The sequence below is a fragment of the Epinephelus moara genome, chromosome 19 (assembly GCF_006386435.1).
Source record: "Epinephelus moara isolate mb chromosome 19, YSFRI_EMoa_1.0, whole genome shotgun sequence".
Classification (NCBI taxonomy): Eukaryota; Metazoa; Chordata; class Actinopteri; order Perciformes; family Serranidae; genus Epinephelus; species Epinephelus moara.
In genome coordinates this window covers 3,444,501-3,460,523 of record NC_065524.1, presented here as the reverse complement: position 1 = coordinate 3,460,523, position 16,023 = coordinate 3,444,501, and the positions used below count along the sequence as shown (strand labels likewise).

Below are 16,023 nucleotides of genomic sequence, written 5' to 3'. Positions count from 1 at the left end.
CGGACGACGAGCCATATAACAGGGACGGTAAATGATTGTTATTGACATGTTAAGTCGTCGTTGTTTAGAAAGTGCCAACCCGTATGTTATATGTCCCACTAGAGGCCTCACACCTCTTTTGATTCCGTGATGCTGGCATGCTGCCTAAAATCACACACTGGAGCAGAATGATGCTGTCATTGTTTGGTTCTGTGTAAAAACGCACAGGAAGCATGAAGAAAAGACTTCGTAGGCTCTATAGCTCCATCCCTGTGTAAAAGATTTATCATCTGGCCTGGCCACAGCAGACGTGAAGTACGTGCCAAAGCTGGCAGTCTGTTTAGCAGCCTTTTGGTTGTCTCAGTGCTTTTCCCCATTAGCACGCTGACCAGAGCTGCTTTCCCAATGTTGACAACGTCAACCATTTTGGTAGAGAGCCTACATCCACCCCAGTTAGAGTGTGCCTCTCTCGAGCCATATAATATAATTGTTGTTCAATAGTCACACATTAAAAAACACACACACTTGAAGATACCCAAAGTGCTAGCACTTGCTTACTCCACTCACTCACTGCCAACTACCTGCATAATGCAGAAACCAATATGCATCATGTGATACTGGTGATGTCTCAACCAATGACTATATGGTTTCAACCATTACTTAACATTAACATTAATATTAAAATCTACAACAGTTGCACGGCGCAGCATTGGATTTTATATGGAAGGTTATTTTGCCTAATGTAATACCATGTTCAGACTACACGATATTTTTGTCTGTTCTAACAGTCACTGTGTCAGATTAGGCTGTTACAGAGTCATAAAATCGTGAAATTGTGACAGGACTTGGCCTACAGACACGACAGACTACATGTTGGTCCACAACCAATCATCCCTGGTCATCTTTCACAACATGTGTGATGTCATCTGGTTACTCTTTTCCTATTTTTATTATTATTACCATTATTTCAGTCACTATGGCTGTTCATATGCCAGCCAAAATATTATTGTAGTAACATAAAAAGCACCACCACATGGCAGGACCTACATTTTAATTACCCCATGCAAACTATGTGTCACTGAATCCTCCACAAGTTCCCACAAACGTTTCACAATAAAAGCTTTTTTAGAAAATAAGGAGATTCTCTCAACCAAAATGATAAGGGCCTTTTAATTTTAGACGGATACAGGAAGTGTTGAGTTTGACATGACAGCGCTATGCATTAACTTTAACAGGGCAAACGGGAGTGGATTAAAAATAAAAACAGTGATGGCTGTGACAGAAGAAGTTGTGGAAGACAAAAAGAAAATCAAACATGCTAGACTTTCTGTCAAGACTACATGAGGCATCCCAGACACAGCATCGGTTCTCTTCTACAATGACACACTACATGAGATAAAAAGATGGATTACTGCATACAACACTCATTGTCTTTCACAATCTGAGCGAACACCGTACAACGCCGCATTGGGCTAAAATCTGGCTGATCTCGTGTAGTCTGAACCTGACATTAGACATATTTTACATGACATATTCTAAACAACTGCCAAAACAATGTATATCCAAAAACTATTCCAAAACACTGGGTTCATTCCACTCAGGCCTGGAAAACAGTTTTTCTAATTTCAATTCTTTTCCCAGGAATATCATTCCCTGTATGTTGTGTGTTTCCTTTGATTTGTCGAAACATTTATGGTATTTTTTTTAAAAACACTGCTTTTTAGGTTAAAAGCTATTATATTTAACAAAACTTGCAGACTGGAGGGAGACCTTAGCCAATGTGGAGAACAGTCTCATAATTCAAAAACCATTTTTGACTTGGTGAATACACAAAGTATAATAAAGCTGCTCACTGACAGGATGTCAGTGTGAGGCAGAGCCTGAACCACACCTGGGCTTTAGTCAGGCACGAAATCTAAACACATGATATTTACATCGACCTGTCATCATAGTCCCTAAATTCATTGCGAAATGTTTTTCCTTACAGTAATCAGACAGGAAAACTGTGAGGATAAGAGGAAATGCAGCACTCTGACTGCTGAACCTGCAGGTAGGGGTGTGTGTGTGTGTGTGTGTGTGTGTGTGTGTGTTTGTGCGTGCGTGCGTGCGTGCGTGCGTGCGTCTGCGAGACAGAGAAACCTCGGCCAGCATTTCGACTGTCTGTCTTCTTCAGGCTGATGGCCATTCTGTTACCCAGCTGCCCCTCAAACCTAACATATACAACTGCTTTTGAAAAGGCTTTACAATCAATCATTCTCGTGGAGAGATGAGACGTGTGTGTGTGTGTGTGTGTGTGTGTTTGTGCATGCTTGTCCTGCATCCAGTCATACACTCCACATCTCCCCTCATTAAGGCTGTCTGACCTGGTCTTTATGCCCCAAACCTGCTGGTCACCCAGTCCTCTGGATCCACAGCAAACTGATATGTTACAGTGTCAGCCCCTGATCAACGTACACTGACTGAGGCTGAGGGCTGCCCAGTGCTCAAGGGAGGTTGACACCAAATCAGGAGTGGGAGGGAGAGTCCCCTGGGATCCTTCTGTAAGAAAGATCTCATGTTGTACTGTCTTCTTTTTTTCCATGGAACAGGAGCACCAGTAACATCAGCTAAAACCTTGTAGCTCTTTTAATGTATGCTACTGTTGATTCCAGATCAGGTAGTCCAGTCTAATCCAGAGCCAAGTGTTGGCTCATCCACAGATTCCAGTCTCGGTTTTCTGTGGTGTGTGTGTGTGTGTGTGAGCTTGTGGCCTCAGCTCCAGCTTGTGCTCTGGAGTTCTTGGCGGAGCCAGGACGGCAGTGGTTGGGCCAACCGATTCAGCAGACGCAGCAGGTCCATGCTGTGCTCACGGTAGTACTCAGCCAGAAAGGCACGCGACTACACAGGCAGACAGACAGACAGACAGACAGACAGACAGACACACACACACACACAGAGATTGGGAAAGGTCAGAAATCAGAACTAGCGAAAAAATGATTTGGTACAGACATGGCAATGATATTCTACGTATCTTTACATCATTTAGGTGTGGGCTTTCCCCAGTGTCAGTGTTTCCCCTATATGTAACTAGCAGCGGCGCCGCTGCTGATATATATTTTTTTTCCCTCACATTTTGCGACCGTTTTTTTTCAGTGCCAGAAGCCTACTTTTTACAACTACTCACTCGTGTGCAACCTGCAAATTTGTGGGCGTTTTTTTCATGCTGTATAACGAGGGAGCGGGTCCACCAGTTTAGGCTAATGTGTGTGAGAGGAGGAAAGTCCGAGAGTGAGTGATTAATTAACTGAGAGGATCACGTCACCTTGACTCATCAGTGGGCTCGTTCCAGATGAACTGCGCCGTGGCACTGAGGCGGTGACAAGTTGCGGTCAAGTCGGTAGCTGAATCCAAATGTCCACTCAGTGGATTTGCGGACTGAACCCTCTCAAACTTCAGCAGTATGTAGTGTGACGTATTTACTGACATAACAAAGTCTGTGAGGGCAGGGACTGCAAACGACTGATTGACAGCCCTTGAGACCGTTTTAACCGTTGCCTTGGAAACGTTAAACTTTTGCTGCTGTCATATAAGTTGATGAACAGTGCCTACTCATCTGTCCCTGCAGATAACAAGATATAAATCCCATGTATAGCTTTTTTTTTGTGATTGAACAAAAATGTATTAATACATCTCTATATAACAGGCCACACGTGTTCAAAAACAGAAATGTTTGTAAATAAGGACTGTAACTTATATATATTAGGCATTACTTCTTCTGTTGATTTTTCAGACATTTTTCAGCCTGTTAGACTGCACAGCCTGATAGGCTGCAATAATAAAAAGGTGTTATCACCTATTGCTTGAACAGTGCCCTGATATTACTTGACTGGAAATAAGGGGTGTCCCTCAGTGTAATTTCGAGTTAAAATAAAGCTTGAATTAATGAATATCTGCCCTACACCTCAAAGCAATATGAAGTTCAAAATATGTATAAAACTACAGCCTAGAGGCTTTTTAAATACAAAGTTGTCATAGACAGAAATTTCACAGACACCTTTTTTAAGTTACTTTTACTGTAATTAAAGGTTCAGTTAATTACAGGTACAGTTCAGGCCATCAAATTAATTGAGAAATTTTGCATAGAAACAATAAAGATTGTGCAATAAAGCAAAATGTGTAAAGTGAACAGTAAAAGTCCTTCTGTTAATATATAACAAAGAATGCAAAAATAAACGTTTTAATAAAACTCAATCTCTTATGTCTTAGTACAGCACCCCCTTCAGTTAATATATAACAAAGGATGAAAAAAATAAACTTTTAAAATGAAAATAAAACTCTTATGTCCCGGTACAGCACCCCCTTTAGTTCCCTGCGTTTTCTAGTAGTTCAAGTAGTTTTCTATAATGGCATAACTTTTCTACAACAGAGTATTAGGGCCACATTGAAGGAAAAAAAAAAATCGGAGATTTCGAGAATAAAGTCGTAACTGAGAAAAAGTCATAATATTAGGAGAATAAAGTCGTAATTTAATGAGAAAAAAGTCATAATGTTATGAGAATAAAGTCGTAGTTTTTAAGGAAATAACCAACAACAAACAGAATGGGTTAGAGGATGAACCTGCTTGTGGCAGCTGCTCTTTGTCTCAGGACTGTTGCCTCAACACACACATTTGGAGGCAGGGAGTTTCATGCCTCTGACCAGCCCACTTTAGATCATGACCTATTATATGTTAAGTCTACAATAGCGCACTGTTCTCTAAAGCCTTGTAATTCAGTGTCTTTTTCTAAAACATTTCCAATTCAGTGCAAGTAAGGGTATCTTCACAATGCAGATTTATTTCAACATGAGTGCACATCTCCAACATTATTCTTAACAACACAACATCCTTTTCAACAATATCAGAATCTATATTCTGTTCAAATAAGCAGTGCCCACTGTGGACTTGTGGGCTCATGGCTGGTGCTTGGTGCTGGATCTTGCTTCTGAGGGGCTACAAGACAAAGTTGCCCAGTTATGTGGCGTTGCATCATACTATTATTTAAATTATATAATTATGTTACAATGCCACACAATTCATTGACATGATAATTAACTAACTTGAACGGTGGTGGTTGAAGATGTATGCGTAGTCAGACGCAGCTGCTGAGCTCAGTGGAGCCGTTGTCTCGACCTTGGGTGCTGCAGGGACTTTGGCATTCTCCGTCCACTCTTCTGATGAGGAGGCGTGTCAGTGGTCGATTCCACAAATCGTTGGAGATGTGCGTGTAATCAGACCGCCACTGCAGAGCACCATGGAGCCGGTGTCTCCACCTCACCAATTCAGCTGCTGCAGAGACTTCACCTTCATCCGTGCACTTTGTTAATGAAGAGGCGTGTCAGTAAACGACTCCAAAATTCATCGCCGGAGATGCACATGTAATCAGAGCGCAGCTCGCACAGCCACGCGGAGCCGGTGTCTCCACCTCAGAGGGCGCTAGTGAAGGCGGCCCAGGGATAGCGGTAGCAGCATACGTGATACCCAGTGCCATGACTGAACACCGGCCCAATAAAAAAACATAACTGAACACCGGTCCTCGCGGCCCAAACGTCAGACTGGCCCACCGGGAATTGTCCTGGTCCCCCCGATTAGCCACTCCGGGCCTGCATAATATTACGACTTTATTCTCGTAATATTATGACTTTTTCTCATTAAATTATGACTTCATTCTCGTAATATTATGACTTTTTCTCAGTTACGACTTTATTCTCGTAATATTACAACTTTTTCTCGGGATGACTTTATTCTCGAAATCTCCGATTTTTTTTTTTTTAATTCAATATGTCCCTAATACTCCATCGTACTTCTCAGTTCATTGTGCTCCTTCTAGTTTTCTGGTGTTATTTTTCAGTTCATTGTGCTCGTTTGCTATTGTTACTACTCAGCAGTGTTGGGAACGTTACTTCAAAAAAGTAATAGTAGTTGTAGTTACTCGTTACTTTCCCCAAAAAGTAACTGAAAAGCCACTGCAGTGAACTCAAGTAAAGCCAAGTAACGGCACATTTTATTGTGAGTAATGGTAACGGCGTTATAACGGGGGAGACAGTAACTTTTTTTGATTACTCGTTACTGAAAAAAGTAGCGCCGTTAGTAACACCATTTTTTATAACGCCGTTATTCCCATCACTGCTATTCAGTTCACTGTGCTCCTTGTATCTTTCTCATCATGCCCTCTAAAGGGAAACAGGCTTCAGTTTGAGCGGCCGTTTTCCATGTGGTGCTAGTGCTCGATGATAGGCGCGTAACATTGTTTTTGGACGGTAAAAACTGCAGGGTACCAAAACTGCTTCCTGAAAAAGTGCAGGGGACATGTCCCCTGTGTCCTCCCCCCAAATTACGTCCGTGGTCTGACTACAAGGTTAATGTTTTCAGAGGGAAAAAAAATACAAGACAACAGCTTTCATTAAAGATCAGTCAGATATAATCAGGGCTTCACATCTGTACAGATGCTACTTTAAGAATCCTCACATCCCACTGACCACAAGTCTGTGTAATGCTAAATACTTTAATTATTAAAACAGTCCAATGTTAATATACAGTAGAAGACTACATATAGTTTATGATACAGTTAAAATGGCCAAAAATGTGAATAATTGCATTGCAGGAGGTTTAAAGGTGTACCCCTAAATTTTCTGCTTCTGCTCCTAAAATTTTTCAGTTAAGGGCTACAGTGCTACTACTAAAAAAAGTTAGTCTGGAGCCCTGCATGGGGTGGTAAAGACGGACGAATGAGTCCGACCCTCTGGAGGTAGCGTCATTTCTCATAGATCAGCTGGAGGGGTGTTATTCAACTGACGTTCGTTCAATAAATGCCAGTTGTTTTTAAGATTATACTTTTATTGTGTTCAATAAAATTGTATTTTCCTAAATCTTGAGACACCTCATATGTAAGCTAGACAGACATTTCACCTGCTCATTACTGTGAACAAATGTACTGTATGTACTTAGTCCTAAAGAGCCCTTCTGTCACCAATTCAGTATCTGACCAAATGTCTCCTTCTGTTCCCTGGATGTGACGTTGAATAATGGCCTGAAAAGTGTTTTTACAGAACATTATGATGTCACAGTGAACTTGACCTTTGATGTTTTGGGTGTAAAATGTCATCACTTCATTATTTCATCCTGTTGGACATTTGTGTGAAGTACTGTCATAATTAGCGTAAGAATTCTTGAGTTATGGCCAAAAACATGTCACAGTGACCTTGACCTTTGGTCTTCAAAGGTCAAGGTCACTGTGTCAAACTTAAACAAATTCCCTAAGGTTTTCTGGAGGTATTACATTCTCAAGAATGAGACAGATGCAAGGTCACAGTGACCTTTACCTTTGACCACCAAAATCTAATCAGTTCATCGTTAAGTCCAAATTAACGTTTGTGCTATTTAGAGGAAATTCCCTCACTATGTTCTGGAGATATTGTGTTCAAGAGACTAAGACTAAGACAGACAAAGTCACAGTGAGCTTGACCTCTGACCACCAAATTTTAATCAGTTTATTTTTCGGTACAAATGGATGTTTGTGCCAAATTTGAATAAATTCTCTCAAGGTGATCTTGAGGTATTGCCTTTATGAGAATGGGATAGACGGACAACACAAAATGCCGTTGACTACCGCTATTACAGGCATAGAGGCATGAAATTACTAAAAAATAATAGTCAATTAGTATGGGTACATTAATTGTTTGAATATTTATCTGTAAATCCACACAGCACCACAGCCTTACACTACTGACTGATTATTTCTCTTCATAGTGAAGTTAGTTAACATATCACAGTACTCGTTTACAGTATTTTATATGTGCACGTGTATGCCTGTAGGGGCATGGACATTTGGGGTTGGGTGGAAGATGTCATGAAAAACAATTTTAACAAACCTTGGTCAAGACTTGCAACAAATGAGAGAATCCACAATGATTAAAGGTGGCAAAGTGTTTATTAAACTAAAATAAATAACATAATGTGGGAATGTTGGGCAGCGCTAGTGTTAAGTGTGTATGGAGAGGTACTGTTTGAAAATGTTTAGGAAGAAGTGTGTGTGTGTGTGTGTGTGTGTGTGTGTTCATGATAATAAAGTAACATGTCACCCTGTGAAACAGTGCAACTCATGAATGTGTTTTTAACAACACTGGAACTCTTTAGCACAGAGGAAGAAGATGAGGCTGTGTCACACATACTTTTTAGTGGTTGGTTTGGGCCCTTTAGGGGCCTTACACATGCAGCGTTTTTTGTGCCCTCAAATTCATTGTTTTTAACACAGATAGGTGGCAGGCACAGGCAAACATCAGTTAGTGATACGTAGTTAATAATTCTAGTGCAGGGCTGCCAGAGTGCACACAAACAGTGCCTGGAAAAAGATCAGCTCTGCACTCAGGATTTCAAGTAAAGAGGCTATGATACAGTGCTAGTTATGGTCGCTTAGCAACCTCACATGCAACCTGCCTCAGTGCTCTTGAAAGTTGGCACAGAAAAGGCACAAGAGTAGCGCCCAGTGGCCCCTTAATATTTCTAAAGAGGCAGAACCAGTCCAGTTGTGTGTGTTTCCTTAGATGCCAGGACCTCCCATTCATGTGCTATCAATATAAACTGGGTTTACTTTCTTCAAAGTGCTGCTGACCAGTACATTTGATCACCTGACTGCTCGTGTTTCATGTTCCCAAGACTTCTTTTTAGTGATGTCATTGTATTCCAAAATCTCAACTGTTTACCTTGGTGAGTACAATTTCATTAATACTGATGGAATAAAAAACAAGACCCAAGTTTTAGTAAACGTGAAATGTAGATATACCTCAGGACTCATCTCTGGGTACTTCCTGCCTTTACTCTTCCCCAGACATTTGGCTCTACCTCCTTCCACTCTGTGACACCAGAAACCTTTGCTGTCATCGTACCTGCAGACACACAGTGTGTTTATTTAACACCTTTCACACGTGGTACTTGGAAACATTGCTGGGTTTTTTGTTGCTCTCAAACTAAATGCGCTGTTCTTTTAAGAGTACAGGTTCACTAGATGAACAGTGTGTATATATGTGTGGTTGTATGTGTGTGTGAGTGCATTACAAACATTAGAGCCTGGGTGTAGTTGAAGATGGGAGTGACACCGAGAAATCTCTGGATTCCCTCCATCACCAGTGCTGGGTTGGTTCGCAGCAGGGCCCCGTCAACAATGTGCAACTACAACACACACAGAGACAGTTACATTCATGACTCGTTTCCACAGTGGTAGATGATACTGTGATGAGATAAGAAACAGCTGCTTCCATGCCACCACAGAAGTTAAGAGTACCCTCTCATTTCAATTCTACCTTTGGAGATGTTTGGATCAAACTAGTGCTCCTTAGGGCAAATACCCTCCCAAAGGGGTAACAGCTGATCATTGACACAGAACAATCTCCCCTATCAATTTGTGTTATAACCACACCTTAAGATAAAGTAATAGATTGGTCTATGTCAGACAGAATTATCAATGCCTTACACCCCATTTTCATCTTTAGTCTGACATTGCATAAACTCTAAGTGATTTCCAGGAGGAGGGGAATTGATTTCCCTAACCAATCACTTCAGACCAATGTATCCGCCTAAAACTACAATGTCCAGAAATACTGAGAAGAAATGACAAACAGCCTTCATAACGGTGTCGATCTTGTCTACAGCACTCGCCATTGTTGTTATTATTAGGGTTCAAGCCCGACAGGGGCAAGTATTAACCAAGTCTTAAAATGATTGATGTGTGTGTGTGGCCTACTTAGCATTATATTTATAAGCTAGAGAAACATAACTTGGCACCAAACCTGGAAATTATGTCCTAATGCTTCACACTGAATTTGATCCCAATTGGCTTGATGGTAGTGCTGTAATTTAAAGCCCAAAAATTGATAACTCTGAATGGCCATGCCACTCACACCATGACTTTGACTGACTTGAAATCTGACAAATATATACAGTATATCTCAATGTCCTTTACAAAAAAGTATTTTTTTTAACAATTACGGCAACCATAATGGATTCTTCACTTAGTTGCCTATGTGAAAAACAGTAAATTGAATGAAATGAGGTTTCATTCACAGCTGATAAATGGGGAGTAAAAGGTGGGGCTTTCAGTGTGCAATTATTGAAATGTTGTTGCATACAAGGTTACATCTTGATACTTATAAAATGAATCACATCTTCATGTATTATGAATTATGAAGTGGATTATTGCTACATTTGGTTTCATTTATTCACTTCAGTGTAGCATTGTAGCAGGGTTTAGATTAGGGCTGCCCCTAATAGTCGACCAAACGTTAGCCAACCAGAAGGGTCACTAATCTGCGGGATTTCATTGGTCGCTTAGTCGCAGGACAAAACAAAAAACAATCAATCAACTGTGAAACTCATTAGGAGCTGCGCCTTGTCAAGATAAATCCAAACCTGTATGACTGGACCATGTGGGAATTTAATTTGAAAGGACAGACACGGGAATAGGCTACGGTCAGCAGTCAGACAGGAGTCACATTACAAACCAATCACAGCCGACAGATATCATTCCCTTATTCCATAAATATTCAGTCTGATAAATTCTGAAAAGTTGATTTTAGTGCAGGGCTACGCAGAGCTTAACAACTTTGTGCCTGGCATGGGTGGTGAGCAATACAAAAAAGCAGAGGTACAGCCTGTAGTTCAAGCAACAGCCCGAGAAACTTGCAAAACTCAGCTGGATGACGCCAGCAGAGTTTTGCTGGGAGGGGAGCAGGGTGATCTAGGCACTAGTTAAATGGGGGGAGGTTTACCACAGTTGATTTACACACACTACCCACATTGTTATGATAAAAAACTGGTTAAAAATCTGTGAAATATCCCTTTAAGTCAGCTTTATGAAGCCTGAAACCTGGTTTTGGGCAATTAAACTGCTTCCTGCTGTTGGCTGAGAAAGGGCTTGAACCTGGGATTGCCGCCTGTGGATATATTTTCTCATTGGTTCTGGTGCATCACTTGATAATGCTTGATAACAGCTTGACAATCACAATAGTCCTGCCTGTGGCACTAACTGGCTAAGTGAATCGTCACATTCAAGAGGAAGTAATCACATCACAGGGACCCACATGTGAGTGTCATGCAGGTCCCCATACCTTATGACATTATACTGAATGTACAGAGCTTTGGCAGAAACTGACCAACCAGTTAACATTAACTAGGACCACATCTGTAAGTTTAACGCTAAGACCTGCTTGAAGTCCATTTAACTTAAATATATCCTTAACTGGCATAAGATGTTGTTCTGCGCTCAGATTCCTCCGCAGAGTATCTTCTGTCCATGTTATATTTAGAGTGTTATATCTATACCTGGACAGTAGGGGGCAACAAAGTCCAGTACATGTTAGAGACATCGAAGCATTAAAGTGATAACCAGGGATATGCTCTTCACCAAGCTTGCTTGGTTGGATGTAGCGTCTGCACACTTCAGCTCTTAAAAACATTGTCAGTTGTCACAATAAGCCCTTAAGTTGAAGCATGTAAAAGTACAGACTGATTTAATGTTGCCTGGATGATGTCATGTTAGAAGGACAATGAGAGTGAAGGTGTCAATATGAAATGACTTGCTCTAATCACATTTTTTGTAGCTTGTACAAATCTTAGAAGTGGTTGCTGTTTCATTATGTTGTTCCCTTTGGTTCATGGTTTATGCTGTGACTGTGCACACTGAAACTTTTTTAATTTACTGTAAGTGCAATTACAATTGTCACATAACCATCAATATTATCACCAGTTCGTCTCCAGGTAAGCAGAGATGTTAAGTTTTCTGTTTTGCTATGTATATTTACTTTTACCTGGGACAATATAAATTATATAAAACTGAAATAATAGACAAGCAGTTTGATGGAATATTAGGTGTTACGTTTTCTCATTTATTTTCTGATCCTTGGGGGCGTGATTCATTAAGTTTCTTTAATCACCTGTTGAGCCAGGTATATCTGTATGCTGAAGTGGAAGCGATTTATATATGTGGGGATCTAAACAGTAGAGTGGGGAACTTGGAGGATTACTTGAAGGAAGTGGATGAAATTCCGTTAAGGGTTAATTTAGACAGTTATATTAACAAACATGGAGAGGTATTAATTGATTTTCTTAAGGATGCTAAGTTGTGTATTTTAAATGGGAGGATTTGCCCCTTGAGTGATAATTATACTTCGATGCCCACTAAGGGAAAAGCTGTTGTTGATTATATTATCACGCCCTTTGAGTGCTTGAAAAATTGTATCTCTTTTGAGGTGTTAACTTCCACCGCTTTAGCTGAACAGTGCAATTGTGTCACTTTAACCCTATGGGCCCTAGGCGTTTTTGGGGTATTTTTACTGCCTTTACTTTTAAGCTCATATCACAGTCCTTATAAAGGCTACATACACATGCTATATCTTGTTTTTTTTTCAGGACAATCTGGGCTATCAGGTCATTTCATGTCCTTCTATGTGCCTGTATTTTATATTAATTTTTATATCAATGAAAAAAAACAAATCTGTGTTACTAAATTCTTACATTTTTACATGTATCTCACCATAGTTGGAAAATTACATATTCTGCCATATATGAAGAGGGGAGACTCTCTGGAATCTGGCAATATAAGAACCATGATGGTGGGACATTCTGTCACTTCACAGCTGTCCAAAACATGTGGTTTGTGCCAGGCGGACATGATTGCCAGTATTTTTTCATTATTGCAAGAAATTCCATTGACTCATTCACAGGTCAAAAATGTGTTTTATCTGAAAGACACATGCAATATTTACATCTAACATCATAGAAAAATAGTAAACCAAGTGCAATGATGTCCTCCAAGATAATATTTGCCACTTTGTTTGCAGTAAAAAAAAAAATTGGGCATTGGGGGGGGCCATGTCCCCCTCAATATACATGGTGACTACGGCCCTGTCATGCATGCATAATTAGGCTACAGTTGTCTGGGTGTGCAAAGGTGAAGTGGCTGGTCTTGTCATACGAAGTTTGATGGAGTATCAACTGGACAATATGGAGATATTTGCATCTTGAAAGCTGGACTACAAATGTGGATAGACAGGAGAAACACATGCAAGCCTAAGATGTGGTAAGATACGATATTCCTCACTATATGAAGTGACTGATAACGAGCTGTATAATGGATTGTAAAGAAATTCGTCAGGTTTTTATTTTGTAGACAATTAATCTGTATTTACAGCGTGATGGGATGACAGCACAATGATTTGTGTGGTATCACTGGAATGCTCTGCTCCTGCACTTTCATGTGATATGCGTGGCATTTCTGTGCGAGCCTGCATTCGCGAGTAATCCATCCAAGAGTAATGTGTGTGCAAAGCTGTATGAAAGCTCTGTTATACATCATTTTAGTGTAACTTTATCATTTTTTTCGCTGTGAAAACATTGGACTACCGACAAATTGGTCTTGTCGGAAAGCTGCAATTCCGCTGTTTCACGTGATATGCGTGACTTCTCGCTATGACGCACGGTCGCGGAGAAAATCCACAGAGAAGAACGGGGGTGAAATTGGACGCACTATGCGTCATTCGGGCCCATAGGGTTAATTGAAGAACATTCAAGTCTTCCAGATCATTCTCTTTTACTACTTAAATCTAAAGCAAATCTTGACTATTATGAACCAAGCAAAAATAACTGGGGTAAAAGAAAATGTGTGTCAAGAGGTAAAGAAAAGAACAGGAAGAAAATTACCAAATGATTTCTTAGAGTCAGCTCAGAGATGCTCTGAATTATTTCAGTTAACAGATCAGTTAGAATATAGTGTTTCTCAGGAGGGACTAGATATCTGGTATAATAATTTCTGTAACCTACTTCATCACGAATTGGGCAACAGAGACGAAAAGTACATCAAAAAACAAACAAATACCAAACCCAAAAAGCCATATTGGAATAAGGTGCTACATAATTTGTTTCAGGCAGTCTGTAGCTCAGAGCGCCAGTTTTTAAAATGTAAAGAAAGTGGGTCAGAAAGACAGCGCCTTTTGGATAACTATAAAACCTGCAGATATCAATTTGATAAAAAATATAGACTATATAAGAGAAGATATCAAAGAGGAATGATAATGCATTTAAACCAAGTGTACACGTCAAACCCGCAATGTTTCTGGGGTATTATTAATAAACTGGGACCCAGACAAACAATGAAAATACCAATGGAAGTATTGAGTTTAGATGGTACTGTGATTTATGAAAAGTCATTAGTAATGAAAAAGTGGGAAGATGAATTTAAAGGACTGTTTACACCTGATGAAAATGAGTTTGATGATATATTTTATAGAGATGTTTGTTCAATAAAAGGTCAAACTGATAATGATATATCAAAATTAGGAAATCAGTACAATTATCTAAATGATGAAATTAAACTGGAAGAGGTTCAAAGTGCAGTATCTAAAGGAAAGGTCGGAAAAGCTACAGGCATTGAATAGATTCCTACTGAAGTATTAAAGTCTCCCAAATTGTTGCACATCTTACATTGCTTATTTAAAAGGTGCTTCAATCTGGAAACTTTGCCCTCATTGTGGAATAGAGCGATTATTAACCCCATAGTAAAATCTCATAAAGACGACCCTCGAGTACCCCTAAATTATAGAGGAATAAGTTTACTGAGCACAGTGTATAAATTATATTCCTCTATACTCAATGAGAGGCTCCAATTTTTTCTTGAAGAGACAAATGTGTTGGTTGAAGAACAAAAGGGGTTTAGGAAAGGAAGGGCCTGTGTTGATCACATTCATACTGTTTGTACAGTTATCTCAAACAGATTAAAAATGGGTGGGCCTACTTTTGTCTGTTACATAGATTTCCAGAAGGCCTTTGATTCTGTAAATAGAAATCTCTTACTGTATAAACTACTGGAAATTGGAGTAAATGGTAAATTCTTTAATGCTGTGAAGAAAATCTATGGTGATCCAGAAGCCTGTGTCTGGGTAAATGATGAAAGGACAGGATGGTTTCCTACAACAGTAGGAGTAAAACGGTGATGTTCTCTCAACTACGTTATTTGCAGTGTATATAAATAATCTTGTTAATGTTATCAAACAACTAGGATATGGGGTGAGATGTGGTGAGGAAACTGTGAGTGCCCTTTTGTATGCAGACAATTTTGTTATACTTGCAGAAACAGAGGAAAATCTACAAAAATTGCTCACTGCTGCTAGTATTTGGTGTAAAAAAAATAGCAACTCTCAATAAATGTCAAAAAATCCCAAATAATGCACTTTAGGCCGCCTTCACAGACTTTAAGTAAGTTTCAGTTTTATTTTGGGGAAAAATGCCTGAAATATACAGATTCTTATAAATATCTTGGTTTTCACCTCGATGAGCATTTGAGTTTTGTTAGAGGTACTACGGTGCTTGCTGAGTCTGCTGGGAGGGCTCTAGGGGGAGTCATTGCTAAAATAAGAACTTTAAGGCTGGATTGCACCAACAAGGTTTAACTTTAAAATCAGATTAAATCATGGTTTAAGTTTAAATTCTGTTGCACCAAACTTTAGACCTAGTTTAAAATTAAGACAGATTAAATTTAAACCTCTCTTTAAACCTCAGTTTAATTTTTCCTGTAAACCAAGTTTAAATTTAATTCTGTTGCACCAGAACTTTAAACTCCAGTTTAAACTGTGATCGAGAATTAATTTTAAACTGACAGTTGGGAAGGTTTAACTTTAACAATGGCTGCATTTTTGAGGTGGATAGAGCAAAATAATGAAGTTCCTTGAAGAAAACTGAGAGACAGGCTCAATCCTCTTGAATTTAATGATGAAGAGGAATTTTTGGTGAGATACCGGTTTACCAAGGAAACAGTTTTGGAGCTGAACGGGAAGACTGGACCAACTGTCAAACATGGCAGTGACAGAAATGCAGCTGTACCACCGATGCTACAACTCCTGGTTGCCCTGAGGTTCTACAGTACTGGCTGTTTCCAGAGGGTGGATGGAGACCTGTTCGGTCTACACAACTCAACTGTTTGCCGTATTGTCAGCAGAGTGTCTCGGTCCATTGCATCTCTGAAGAACCAGTAATCCGATTCT

The 16,023-nt window shown here is 39.8% G+C and overlaps 1 protein-coding gene across 4 annotated transcripts in view; it reads right to left on the bottom strand.

Annotated features, from left to right (window-relative positions):
- Nucleotides 1-1,132: 1,132 nt before the first annotated feature.
- The window catches only part of ndst2a (N-deacetylase/N-sulfotransferase (heparan glucosaminyl) 2a), a 130,323-nt gene continuing 115,432 nt past the window's right edge, over nucleotides 1,133-16,023 (bottom strand). For 2 of the 4 annotated variants that reach the window (XM_050070676.1, XM_050070677.1), the window contains 3 exons: nucleotides 9,054-9,163; nucleotides 8,778-8,880; nucleotides 1,133-2,856 (listed from right to left, as the gene is read on the bottom strand). In XM_050070676.1, the coding sequence (XP_049926633.1) occupies nucleotides 2,731-2,856; nucleotides 8,778-8,880; nucleotides 9,054-9,163 (339 nt within the window). In that variant the 3' untranslated portion in view covers nucleotides 1,133-2,730. Of the gene's footprint in view, nucleotides 2,857-8,777; nucleotides 8,881-9,053; nucleotides 9,164-16,023 lie in introns of those variants that run through there. The other 2 variants (XM_050070678.1, XR_007571689.1) reach the window with 2 other exon arrangements.